General features: G+C 35.8%; 3 protein-coding genes across 8 annotated transcripts in view; 1 reads left to right on the forward strand and 2 right to left on the reverse strand.

The window, feature by feature from the left end:
* LOC110092091 (pentatricopeptide repeat-containing protein At2g13600) overlaps positions 1-1,757 on the reverse strand; it is a 12,312-nt gene extending 10,555 nt beyond the window's left edge. The window contains exon 1 of the mRNA XM_020816468.2: positions 14-1,757. Within this exon, the coding sequence (XP_020672127.2) occupies positions 14-1,757 (1,744 nt within the window). The remainder of the gene's footprint in view (positions 1-13) is intronic.
* An 850-nt stretch (positions 1,758-2,607) lies between these two features.
* Positions 2,608-5,791, forward strand: LOC110092109 (protein FAM136A). Its single transcript, XM_020816497.2, has 3 exons — positions 2,608-2,820; positions 2,987-3,124; positions 5,548-5,791. Exons 1-3 carry the CDS (start codon positions 2,692-2,694, stop codon positions 5,725-5,727), a joined length of 447 nt encoding a protein of 148 aa, XP_020672156.1. The 5' UTR covers positions 2,608-2,691; the 3' UTR covers positions 5,728-5,791.
* A 1,573-nt stretch (positions 5,792-7,364) lies between these two features.
* LOC110092105 lies at positions 7,365-10,692 on the reverse strand. Of its 6 annotated transcripts, none has more exons than XM_028699952.1 (3): positions 10,530-10,684; positions 10,136-10,229; positions 7,365-7,810 (listed from the first exon to the last, which is right to left on the reverse strand). In XM_028699952.1, the coding sequence occupies exon 3, from the start codon at positions 7,793-7,795 to the stop codon at positions 7,622-7,624; it is 174 nt and encodes a 57-aa protein (XP_028555785.1). In that variant the 5' UTR covers positions 7,796-7,810; positions 10,136-10,229; positions 10,530-10,684; the 3' UTR covers positions 7,365-7,621. The 6 variants fall into 6 exon arrangements, 5 of the variants coding, with proteins under 5 accessions (XP_028555785.1, XP_028555784.1, XP_028555782.1 ...); XM_028699951.1 differs by having other exon boundaries at positions 7,365-7,807; positions 10,530-10,683; XR_003702676.1 differs by lacking the exon at positions 7,365-7,810 and adding an exon at positions 8,102-8,147 and having other exon boundaries at positions 10,530-10,692.
* Positions 10,693-11,270: the final 578 nt, after the last annotated feature.

Raw genomic sequence — 11,270 nt, forward strand, 5'->3', positions numbered from 1 at the left:
TCAGCACAAGCACCAAGCATGGTAGAAATGCTGAACTGGTCAGGAATCAATCCAGATTGGTACTCCCCCTTAAATAGCTCAAAAGCCATAAGTGGCAGAGAATTCCAACAATAGCCGGCGAGCATGATATTTGTTAGAATCAAATCACAAGTGGAGGATGCATGAGAGAACAACCTTTCTGCACTGCCTATATACCCACATTTTGTATACATGTGAAGGATAGATGCACTTACAAAGCTACAAAATTCTAGACCTTGTTTTACTACTAAAGCATGGATTTGTATGCCTTCATCTATGTCCTGAAGACCAGTGCAAGCATTGATAATTGTAGCTACACAATGTTCATCTGGTTGGAGCTCAGTTTTCCTGAAATCTTGAAATGTTTCAAGAGCTTCTTTGTAATGAAGGTTATGAGTAAGACCTGTCATGATTGTTGTCCATGTAACAGCATCATATTCTTCCATCTTAAGAAAGGTTTCATATGCCTCAATCATCTCACCACATCTGATGTACATTGAAATCAAAGCATTCCCAACAGAAATGGAGGACAAATAACTAGATTTTAATATAAGAGCATGAATTTGCATGCCCTCTTCCATGGAAGCACAAATGTTTAAAATGCTGATCCACCCTCCTTCTTTTGGTTTCATACCCAAAACAAATAGCTCTTTTACTAACCAAACAGCTTCTTCCCTGCAACCATGTACATGATATCCTGATATAAGTAATGCATACAAGGACATATCGGGCCTCTTTACCATATTAGAGAGCTCACTCATATAGACTACTTCGCCTAGCTTAGCTAACAACCTCACAAACTCAGCAATGAGAAAACAATCAGTATCCAACCCAATTTTTATAGAATAAACATGAAGCGACTTACAAAATTCGAAAATCTCCAATGCAGAACCAGCGCTCATAACTATCCTTAAAGTCACCAAATCCATTCTAAATCCTATCCGACACATCTCCAAACACATTTGAACAGCCTCAATGAGATAACCGTTCTGAATGCAACCCGAAACAATCGCATTCCAGGAAATGGAGGTCTTCACAGGAATTTCGTAGAACAACTTGACTGCATCATTCAAGGACCCACATTTGGTATACATACTAACAAGACCAACTTCAACAAATCTATCAAACCCCAATCCACACTTGGTAGCCAAGCAATGAACCAAAACACCGAGCTCCAAAATTCCTGCTGCAGAGCAAGCCTTCAACACAGATGACATTACAAAATGGTTAGGCATCAACCCGCTCTCAAGCATACTCTTGAACAAACCATAAGCTTCCATATCAAACCCATGACTAACATAACCAGATATGATAGTACACCAAGAGATGATGTCTCTTTGCGGCATTTCATCAAACAACTTCGCGCCATCATCCAAAAACCCGGCTTTAGAACACACATCCAGTAGAATATTCGAAATAAAAAGTTCTGATTTGAATCCGAGCTTGACCAAATGAGCAAGAGCCAACCTTCCCATCAGAAAACTCTTACACCGGATGCACTTCCTCAGCAAAGTCACATAGATGATAGCTTCGGAGGAAAGGAAGTTGTCCAGAGGACCTATGATCTCCAAAACATCGGCCATGCTTCCAGTATTGCTAATCGTTCCTCTAAAACTGTGGATTTTCATAAGACTGAATCGAGGCAAGTTACCGCATCTAGTTCTTACGATGGGTTTCAGAAGACAAAATGGTGGATTGGTGCAGAAGGAGAAGGAAGCATGTGCAATTGACCTCAGCATAACATTTTGGAGGTTGGTTGAGCTCTTACTTGATACTGGAAGTCAACAATCATAGCGAAAGTTCTCAAAAAGATCGAGCTTGGCGAGAAATTGGGAAGTTCTGCTGGGTAGCTGGTCGGCTCTGGCTCTTTAGAGTTGAGAAAAGCCCAACTTATAGCTTGATCAAGCAGCTTTTTTCTTCCATCACATGAGAAAATCCTTTAGTTCTCTCACTCAGTTCAAATCTAAAACCGCCACTGTCGATGGTAAGTGATTATATAAGATTTTTAAAATGTTGCATATAAATGAAAATATTAAAAAAATTCCAAAAAATTAAAAATTGACCTTTATGAAAAAATTAATAAATAATAATCAGTTAAGAGCTCAATAAAATGCAAAGACAATAATAAATTATTTTGTATATTTTTAATAAATTATTTTATATTATTATATTAATTTTTGTATATTCACTTGACTTGAAATTACTAATATTAACTTTTTTCCAAATAAAAAACATCATTAAAATTAGAATTAGAATTTGAAGAATGATGAATTGTTACTTATTCGTACGATAAAAAGTAAGAGAATTAATTCGGGTTGACGAATCAACTTTAAATTTGAATCAAAATTGATCTGACAATTTTTTGATCTGAATGATTACACGAATTCGACCTATTTGATCCCACAAATATTTAGATTAATATGACAATTTATTAAAAAAAAACTCATTTAACTCAAAGATAACCCGTTTAATCTGAATCCAAAAGAAATAAAAAATCTTCATAAAACATATTTATATTTATTTATTTTGTTTGAAAATAAAAAAAGGTATTTATTAATAATTCTTTTGTAATAAATCAAAGACCTGCTATGGAGGACTTCAAAGGCCCGCCACTCAGCCCTAAACCCTAATAAGAACTCCCAAAGCCTGATTCTACTCTTTTTCTGGAGAGAGATGGATCACATAGCGGCAATGGAAGAGCGAATGGTGACCGATAAAATACGAAGGAAGCTCGAGGAAGTGAACTTAGCAGCCCAGAACCAGCTTCAGCCCATTCAAGATCACGTTAATTTCACTCTTCAGGTGTTAGTTCTTTCTCATCTCTGCCTCCTGAAATAGTAAGATGAATTCTTGTTCTAACGAAAGAAAAGTAGGGTTTTTTTATAGATTCTGAGATGTTCCACCGTATAGCATTGCTGTTCTTTACTTGTTTAGTGAGTGAGGGGTGGGGTTTTCATTGTAACTGCAGCAATCATACTTCAAATGCGCTTACGAATGTTTCGACCGGAGGCGGCGCCAGGAGGAAATAAATAGCTGTGTTGAGAGTTGCAGTGTGCCTGTTCTTAAGGCTAACAATCTTGTGGAGACCGAAATGGCCCAATTTCAGGTATATTTTTTCTAAAGTTGATCTTCATTTTTGTTTTGTTGTTTTTTTAACAGGATTTACTAAGTAGTGCTTGAGTTAAATCCTACTTGTAGCCAAACATGCATTAAATATAAATCCATGGAGTACATTTGTATGCGACAAAAGGGTAAAGTTTAGGTACTAAATAGGTTTTTTGGCGAGTAAATCGTTCTCAATTGAAGACACTAACAACCTCTCCCGTTTTGGGATGGAACTATTTGCCCTCACTATTCTTCTTATGTGGAGATTCATGCACATCTGTTTCATAGTTATTGAATGGAATTTACAAGAAATGAGCTTTGGAAATTGGAATCTTATTGTTTTAATGAAGCTTAGATAGGGCATTTTTTGCGTTTGTTGTTGTTGTTGTTGGAATTTAAGTTTACTGAATTTGAATTTGCAAATTTAGGTAGATCTTAGGCTTCGTTTGGGACAACTTTAGACCACTGCTTTTTCTCTACTTTCAAGAGACTTTTGTACTAAAAAGCAGCTTTACAAAACAATATAAGAAAGCCGTCCCAAAAGAAGCCTTAGAAGTATTTGAAAAATTACTATTTTTGGTCTTTTGATTATTAATATTAGCTCCACTAAGCCTTTAAACTCAAATATATGGCTTTAATAGAATTTAGATTTTCTCTCAAACTTGTTTGTGCATGTGGATGTGGATTCTTCAAGCATTTTGTAATTCTTTACGAAGATGCTTCTCCTTAAACCGGCGTAAAGACCAATGCAAGAAGAAGCCAAAAAGCCTTGGTATCTCAGACCATTTGGTTTGGAAGGATTTCTTTCTTATTGATTCAAAGTATTTGATACAATCTAATGTATAGACTATTCTAGGAAAGAAGTTAGGAAACTAGTCCATCAAATCAGGAAATGTATTTAGAGCTACACCCTTAACCTAAATGCACCAAATACATATAACAACCTTCCTATGTTAAATATAAATAGTTATATTTAAATTCAGAGTGCCTTCCATGTCAAACTCAATCTTACAACTATTTGGTATTTTTCATCTACAATCACTAGTTCAAAGTCCCTTCCTTCTATAGCAACCGATCCTTACTTCCTCATTTAGTACCTGTGGATTCCAAGTCATCTTTTAATAGTCATTTATTTTTGTCACTTAAATGAAATTAATATGACATGCTCAATTTTGTCATTTTAATGATGCAAGTAAAGAAAATTAATATTTGTTCGAATGAAACATATATTTTGGGTTCATTTGGGGTCGCTTTTTCGCTTCTTTTGCTTCCAAATAAATGTTATGCTTGATGAAACAATCAGGTCTAAATATACCTGAGTCCCTGGCTACTTGGCATAGTGCTTTGTGGTAATATTTCAGGAGCCTACCATTGAGCATCAGTTAACCAGTGCAATTACATCTTTATTTGCCATCTATTTTCTAACTTGTAAAATGTCCATATTTATGGAATGTCTAAATTAGGTGCTACTGTATATGTTTATGATTGTTTTTAGACCTGATTGCTCTTTATCTTGCTTGCTGATGTTGATAGTTGCGCTATGTAGTGAATTTGGCTTGAAGGATTTAAGATCATTGGAAAATTTAAATGAGTGTATACGTGAAAAAGGTTGGAGTAGCTCCATTTGTAGATAAGATTAGAGAGAGTCGTGTTAGATGATTTGATCACATCAAGCATCAGTCTTTTGATGACCCGGTTAAGAGACTAGATGTATTAGATCCGGCCTATGTCAAGAAAGATAGAGATAGACCTAAAAAGACTTGGTTTGAAAGTATTATAAATGACATTTGTTTATTAGATTTAAATGAGAATTTGACTCTTAATAGGACACAATAGTGAAAAATGATTCATGCAGCCGATCTCATGAAGTGGGATTAAGGCTTGATGTTGTTGTTGTTTTTGGTGTTTTTAGAATTTTTTCTTCTTTTAATCAAAAGGTTGGAATTAGTGAGATGCTTACTAACGAGTCAAGACCATATTGAGTCGAACTTTGATTGAGTTGGGCCTGAACGACATAAGTTTGCTTGGGATTAAATCAATTGCATATATGAATGTATGTGATGCACTTGTTCATGACTGCCTATATATAAAAAATGTATGTGATGCGTGCGTGTTAAGACCCTTTTATCTTCATTTTGTCTTGTTAATAGTTAAATTCTCATTTAAATTTTACAAAAAAGAAGTCATTTTTAATATTTTCTAGTCAAATCTTTTTAGGTCTACTTCTATCTTTCTTAACATACGCCGGATCCATCATATTTGCTCTCCTAATTGGGTCATTAAAATGCCGACATTTTATATGTCAAATCATCGAAGACGGCTCTCTCTAATCTTATCTGATTAATTCTGGAACTTAGTATTAAAAAAAAAAAACATAGAAGATTGAATGTGATTTTTTGCTGATGAATTATAATTTCTCTGCAGGAAAGAATGAACCGATCTTTGATGGTTTGTCAAGATAAGTTTGAGGCAGCAAAGCTTCAGCAGATGAAGACAGGAGCCATGGGCGAGTTAGAGGCATGTGTCAACCAGGCTATTGATGACAACATCAGAGTTCTCCCTCACATAGTTAATCGTCTCAAGAACTCCCTTTCTATGAACTGAGGCATCATTTTTCTAATTTCACAGCACTCATTTTAAAGCAAATTCAATATGAAATTCAATTCATATTTCTTCGCCATTTTTTTCTTTGTTCTCTTAAACCTTATGTTGTTGGAATTAAAATTTTCATGCAGAACTGCAGCTCAAATATGTGATGATGGTTTACATGTTATAATGAGATTTTTTTTTTTTTTTTTTTGTATTAACCGATCAGCTTGAAGATCACCTAAATAGGTATATAAATAAGCCAAGTTCTTGCTTAATTGATCCAAGCTTGTTTAATTTATATTGAGCTTGAGCAGAGTGCAAGCTCCGTTGAAGCTAATTTGCCAAGCTCAAGCTAAGCTTGATTGAAAAATATGAAGCTCAAGCTCGATAAGAAAGCTTGAATTGGCTTGTTTTGCTCAATTTTTTATTTTGAGCTTGAATAAAAATAATTAATTAGACTAATATAATTGATAAAGTGTTGATTAATATTAATTGAGCTAAGTAGACAAACCGATAAGTTGAGCTGAGCTATGCTCACATTTGAGCTCATATGATATGAGCTCTCGAATTTAAGCTTAAACTTGAACTCGCAGCTCAATAAGTTTTACTCACAAGTTTGTTAGCTAGTAAAGTTCGAGTTAACTCATGAATCGGTTTGCTTCGCTCGCACCTCAACACTTAATTACTAGTTCTTGCGGTCTTTCTTGTTATACAAATAGGTGAATATCTTAATTTAAATTTGATAACAAAAATCTTATTGTCATTAAATTATATATACAATATAAGTTTTTAATTGATGAATTATATATTATGTTCTTTTTAAAGAAAAACTAACAAATTCATGCTTCAATTTTATTTTAAAATTCGAAAAGGATTAAAAACAAAAAGAGACAAATCAATTTCTTATTAATTAAACACAAACAAATCAATCAAGATATAATTGTTTGATAAAGCAACATTTACTTCCCATTTGTTCCTCTAAAACAACCACAACCAATGCTGGCTGACTCTCATCTGGGAAATTCAAATCTTATTTTCCAAAGTTTCAGGCATGCAATTTAGATAATAATAACAAATACAACAACTTCAAAGCATTTATACCACTATGTAGGGTCAACTACATAAATTCTTTTTCTCTATTGTGTCATGTTAAGAGTTAAATTATCATTTAAATCTAATAAAGAGAAGTCATTTCTAATACTTTATAACTAAGTCTTTTTAGTTCTATCTCTACCTTTTTTAACATAGGTTAAATCTAATACATCCACTCTCATAACAAGATCATCAGAAGGCTGACATTTTATATGACCAAATCATCTAAGGCAACTCTCTCTAACCTTCTCTATCACTGGAACCACTCCAACCTTTTCCCGAATAAGCTTGTTTTGTATCCTATTTCTAAAAGTAAGTTCACTCATCCACCTGAGCATCCTCATCTCAGCAACAATTAACTTAATATTAGGTTTCTCTTTTAATGACCAACATTCTACGCCATAAGCATTGGAAGTCTCAACACCATCTTATAAAATATTCCCTTAACATTTAGTGGTACTTTTCCATCGCACAACAAACCGGAAGCATTCCTACACTTCAACCAATATTATTATAAGATAATAATAACAAATTAATTGATTATCCATACACCACGCTCATGGCAAAGCAAATTCAATAGTATTAAAATATATCCTTAACAAAATTTCATCACATTACTTTGATTGTCCTATATAATAGATGCTTTCTTATCTATATTAAGAATGAGAAAATTAATCAGAGAAAGGCTAACTCTTCCACAAACAAATTAAAGTTTCAGAATATGGTTGGTCATAAAAAGAGAGAAGCAAAAAAATTTGTCTGTATCTGGAGAAATAGTTGGAAGGCTATAGGCAGCAGAAAAGGAGACTCCTCTGCTTCAGTTTTTCTTCAACTCTTCAAACTTGTCAATCGCTACCTGCAACTCATCAGATCCTCCAACTGCTCTCATAGTGTAATAGTAGACTCCGAAGACAAAGCCAGTCAAGCCACCGGCAACAATCAAGTTCTTTGTCTTGGTGGCGAGAAATTGGTATCCTGAGAAGGAAGACATCTTGCTTCGATCCTGCTTAAGAATTGATGAAACAAAAAATGTTTTAGAAAATTATGCTATCAGGATCAAGACAACAAGCCTTTGTCCCACTACGTGCGGTCAGCTATATGAATCTTTTTTTTCCATTGTGTCCTGTTAAAAGTCAAATTCTCGATTAAATCTAATAAAGAAAGAACATGTCTAATATTTTCTAACAAAGTCTTTTTAGGTCTATCTCTAACTTTCTTAACATAAGTCAAATCTAATACCTCTATTTTCTTAACCAGATCATCGGAAGGCCGCCATTTTATGTGACCAAACCATCTAAGACGACTCTCTCTAATCTTATCTTCCACTGGAGCTACTCCAACTACTAAAAGAAAAATAGTTGAATGGAGAAACATTAACTCATGAGTACAAAAGTAAGAAAGTGGAAACTATTGTGCAAATGTAGATAAAGATTATTGTGATGCCGAATTGTTGAGAGGTTCTTATTTCTAAACTGCTTGTTCTTTCTCTTCATTTTCTTGAATTTGGCTTTGAAACTAATTGGTAATTCATTGAATTTTCTCCAATGGAAAAAAGCTTACCGAATTGTGGGAAACATGTCTGGAGTAAGAAGCCAGAGTGATGAGTTTCTCAGCATAGATGCGAGGAGGATTTTCATGATTTTCCTTCTAGGGATTTGTATAAATAATTGTGAGAGAAAAAATGTTTTGGAAGGAGAGTGAGTGAGAAAGAGAGAGGGAAGAGAAATAGAGAGAGTCGAGAGATCCTGAATGAAAGAGATGGATCATTACATTGTGAAACCATGTAGAGAGAGATAAACTGACATGAAGGTATGAGATCTCTCACTGAAGAGAAAAAGGAGGAATGATAAATTTTTTATTTCATATTCAATTCATTCATGGATCATTAAAACAGCATTCATTATACCTCTATTTAATGTATAGTTTATAAATAGGCAATATGAACAAAGGAAGTAGACAATGGAGGGTTGAGATCCAAATTGATGTCATGCCTATGGGTGTAAGTGAGCGAGCCAGCTCGAGTCCCGCTAGACTCAAAAACGTCTTGGTTGGTAGTCAAAGCTCCAAACCAACACCAAAGTGAGTTGCGTATATAAATATTTATCATAATTGCACGGGCATTCAACTATCAAGCACAACCCGTTATTCCCCTCTTCCCATTTTGTGAAGAGGGCTGCTTGAAACCCTAGATCTAGTAAGTGGCTTTGATCTTCCTTGAAGCTTGTCAGAGAATACATTTGTCCTCTTTGCTGACATTTATGTATTGATTCTTCCCTTGTTTATCTGCTAATTAGCTATAGAAAGAGCTGCTTATTTGCAGAGATTCCTTATGGTTTTGTTAGATTTCTCAAATTTTACATTTGAAACTAGTTCTAGTTTCCTGATTTAATCTTAAATAAAGTTGATTGCATTCTTGTTGTGTTTTGACAATTTGCTTGATCATCACATTCATCCAAAGTAATATCAATAGGATGAGAGATCATATCATACAATAATTTTTTAAGCTCAAAAGATTTAGAAAGCTCTGCCAATACAAAAGTTCAGGCACTTATGTCACCTCTATTAGTTCATAATTTGATTATCATGTCAAGTTGGTCCATGAAGTTTATTATTATGATGATCTAGGTTCTATATATGAGTTTGATGTTGATCATCAATTATCAATAATATTCCTCTTGTTGTGCTTGACTCTGAGGTTAGCTTAAACTTGAGATGATGATTAATCCTACTATTAAAACTAAGATTAATGCATCTTATGTTATTTATGTTACTGATATAAATAATTGATTCACATATTTCAATATTATTTTTATGATTCTTCTCTAGATATACAAGTTATTTGGTAGAATCTAAATTTTTTATTTGCAACATCCCATGAAGTAAAAGTTGTAAGAAGAGAACAAGGAAAATCAAAAGTCAAGAGCAATGCCCCAGTGTAGGAAAAGCCACTAGATCAATGAGGTATGCACTAACTCTTAGGAAGGTCCTAAACACATAAAGGTCAAAAATCTGGAAGAGGATACATGTCCAGAAAATGTAAAGGTTCGTGAAGAATGCCAAAAGCAAATTGAGGCCAGCAAATCTGCTGTGTTGCCTTTCTCTGGTTCTGCAAGAAATACAATTGCTTTAAGGTTTTCTGTTTCAGATGCTCTGGATAAGTATGGGGATGCGCAGCTAATCTCATTCAAGACCCGACATTGGTAGGAAACTAGGAATGGAAGATGATGATACATAGAAGTCTGATTCAACGGGGGAACACACACAAAAAGAGGGAAATATAGAGAACAGGAAGCGATAAATTGCAGGATTTTCCGATTCCATGAAAGATAACCTTAAATCCGGCGAGAAAATACGGGTGAAGGCCGGCGAAGAAGAATAATAGCCCGAAATCGCAGTCGTCTGAAACCCCGGCAACGGAAGGAAACCTGACGCAAAAGAGAAGAGCTGAAGTCACGATCCAGCGAGAAACTGCGGCCAATTGCCAGTTGTATAAGCCGAACTACCGATTTCGCAGCGTCCACGGTTCTTCGGGGCTGTTTGGCAACAGGATTTGTGCAGGATTTGAGCAGGATTTATGCTAAATCCTGCCAAACAGGATTTAAGAAACAGGCAGATCTCACGGCGGAATAAATCCTCCGTTTCCCTCTTTTTGACATAAATCCTGGAGTTCGGTGGATTTAAGGTATTTGGCTGAAGAAGCGCGCGAAGGAGAGAAAGATAGTTACCTTCACAGCGAGCGAGCTCCCGTTGCTACTTCCGATACAACAGCAAGAACGGCCAACTGGAAGGAACGTCGTCGAAGGAGGCAAAGAAGGTTTTAGCAACTCGTTCAAAACCCCACCTCACGGAGAACTTGTTCTGTGGGGGAGTCCGGAAATTTCGGGTCACAGGTCCGGTTCGGATAGAACTAGGAATTATTCGTGTCAATTCGAATCCGATGGATCGGTTTTTCGGACCCGAATCGACCCACTTCGGATTCGGGTCAACCCGATATGACCTGAAAGTGGGTGCAAACATGTGTGGCGGGACGCCTGTGGCCAAACAGCTAGGCCTAGAGGTTTTGGACACGGGCACAAGCCTGAACGCGGCAGCCGGCAAGCTTGGCTAGCCCTCACGCGGGCCTGGACAAGATCACGCGGACCTCGGGCTTGGGTCCTCGCCTCCTCGGGACATGCAGGCATGCGGGCGAGTGGGACAGTCGGGCAGGGGCGGGCAAGCGGGGTGGGATTGGCCATCGGCAGCGGTGATTGGCCACGCGGCAACTCGGGGTTCACACGGCCACACTAAAGAAAAAGATAATGTAATATGATGAAGTTTTTGGTTATCTAACTTCTTTGATTATTGGGAATTTTAATTTCTTTCAAAGGGCATAAGCTTGATGAAGCATAAAAAGTTTGAAGTTTAAGAATTAAATATTGAAATTTGAATAGGGAGTTAAGTCGTGATAATATAATTAAAAATAATAA

Source organism: Dendrobium catenatum, unplaced genomic scaffold (assembly GCF_001605985.2).
Source record: "Dendrobium catenatum unplaced genomic scaffold, ASM160598v2 fragScaff_scaffold_1416, whole genome shotgun sequence".
NCBI classification, from domain to species: domain Eukaryota; kingdom Viridiplantae; phylum Streptophyta; class Magnoliopsida; order Asparagales; family Orchidaceae; genus Dendrobium; species Dendrobium catenatum.